General features: G+C 53.4%; 1 protein-coding gene across 1 annotated transcript; it reads right to left on the bottom strand.

The window, feature by feature from the left end:
- Positions 1-246: 246 nt before the first annotated feature.
- On the bottom strand, positions 247-816 carry N7489_004951 (uncharacterized protein; the record flags this gene model as incomplete). Its single annotated transcript, XM_056710703.1, has 2 exons — positions 247-558; positions 664-816. The coding sequence occupies 2 exons, from the start codon at positions 814-816 to the stop codon at positions 247-249; spliced, it is 465 nt and encodes a 154-aa protein (XP_056569124.1).

The raw sequence follows: 816 nt of genomic DNA, 5'->3' as shown, positions 1-816 counted from the left end.
TGCTTGAAACTGGCGCCTCCTGAGCTACAAGCGGATATCACTCGAAGCGGAAAACTGGGGTAGGGCATTGTGACCTAGAGTTGCAAGTGGGCCGTCCTGCTCGGGCCAACTTCCATGGATCCCTCCGGAGCTAGGCAAGTAAGATGCAAGCCTACGGTTCTGGAGGGCGTCGATCGTGTTCCAGAACCGAGTAGTCGCCGATACTAGCTCGCCATGAGTTTGATGCAAGACCGGCTGAATATCGTGCTATGAGACCAGGCCCTGCATGGTGGCGTGCGATGGCTCCTGCGCCTGCTGCAGTTGACAGAGCTCTCTTTCAAGCCTCTGGTTCTCGGCCAACGCTTTGTCTTTTGCTGTGATAGCCTCCTGCAGTTTCGATGTCTCCTGGGCCTTTTCAGCATGCAGACGCTGCATCGACTGGGAGTCATGGGCTCTCTCTTTGTCTATCTCTTCAAGGGCTAGCTGGAACTCCTCTTGGACCTCGTCCATCATAGCTAAACACTTTCGATGGGTTGCTTCATCATTTTTCTTTCGGGCGCTTTTCGCTATAGAATGTCCCTAAAAGCTAACGTCAGCAAGATGGCTCATTAAGGTACTGATGAGATAAAGCACAAGGTTACAACAAGGCTCGAGCGAGGAAATGTAAAACAGAGATTGACCTACCAGCCCTTTGTGCAGCTTGCCTACCGCCTTGGACCTAGAGACAGTCGACCGAGCAGAACATGGCGAAGAGGCACATGACCTGCCAGTACCGGACTTCGTTGTGGCAATACCGCGGTCTGCACCGCGCCGAGAGGGCTTCTGGTCTTTTGCCAT

The sequence above is a fragment of the Penicillium chrysogenum genome (genome assembly GCF_028827035.1).
Source record: "Penicillium chrysogenum strain IBT 35668 chromosome Unknown utg000002l_segment0_segment0, whole genome shotgun sequence".
Lineage (NCBI taxonomy): Eukaryota > Fungi > Ascomycota > Eurotiomycetes > Eurotiales > Aspergillaceae > Penicillium > Penicillium chrysogenum.
Note: the sequence above shows the minus strand (reverse complement) of the source record. Positions and strands in the feature narration are given on the sequence as shown.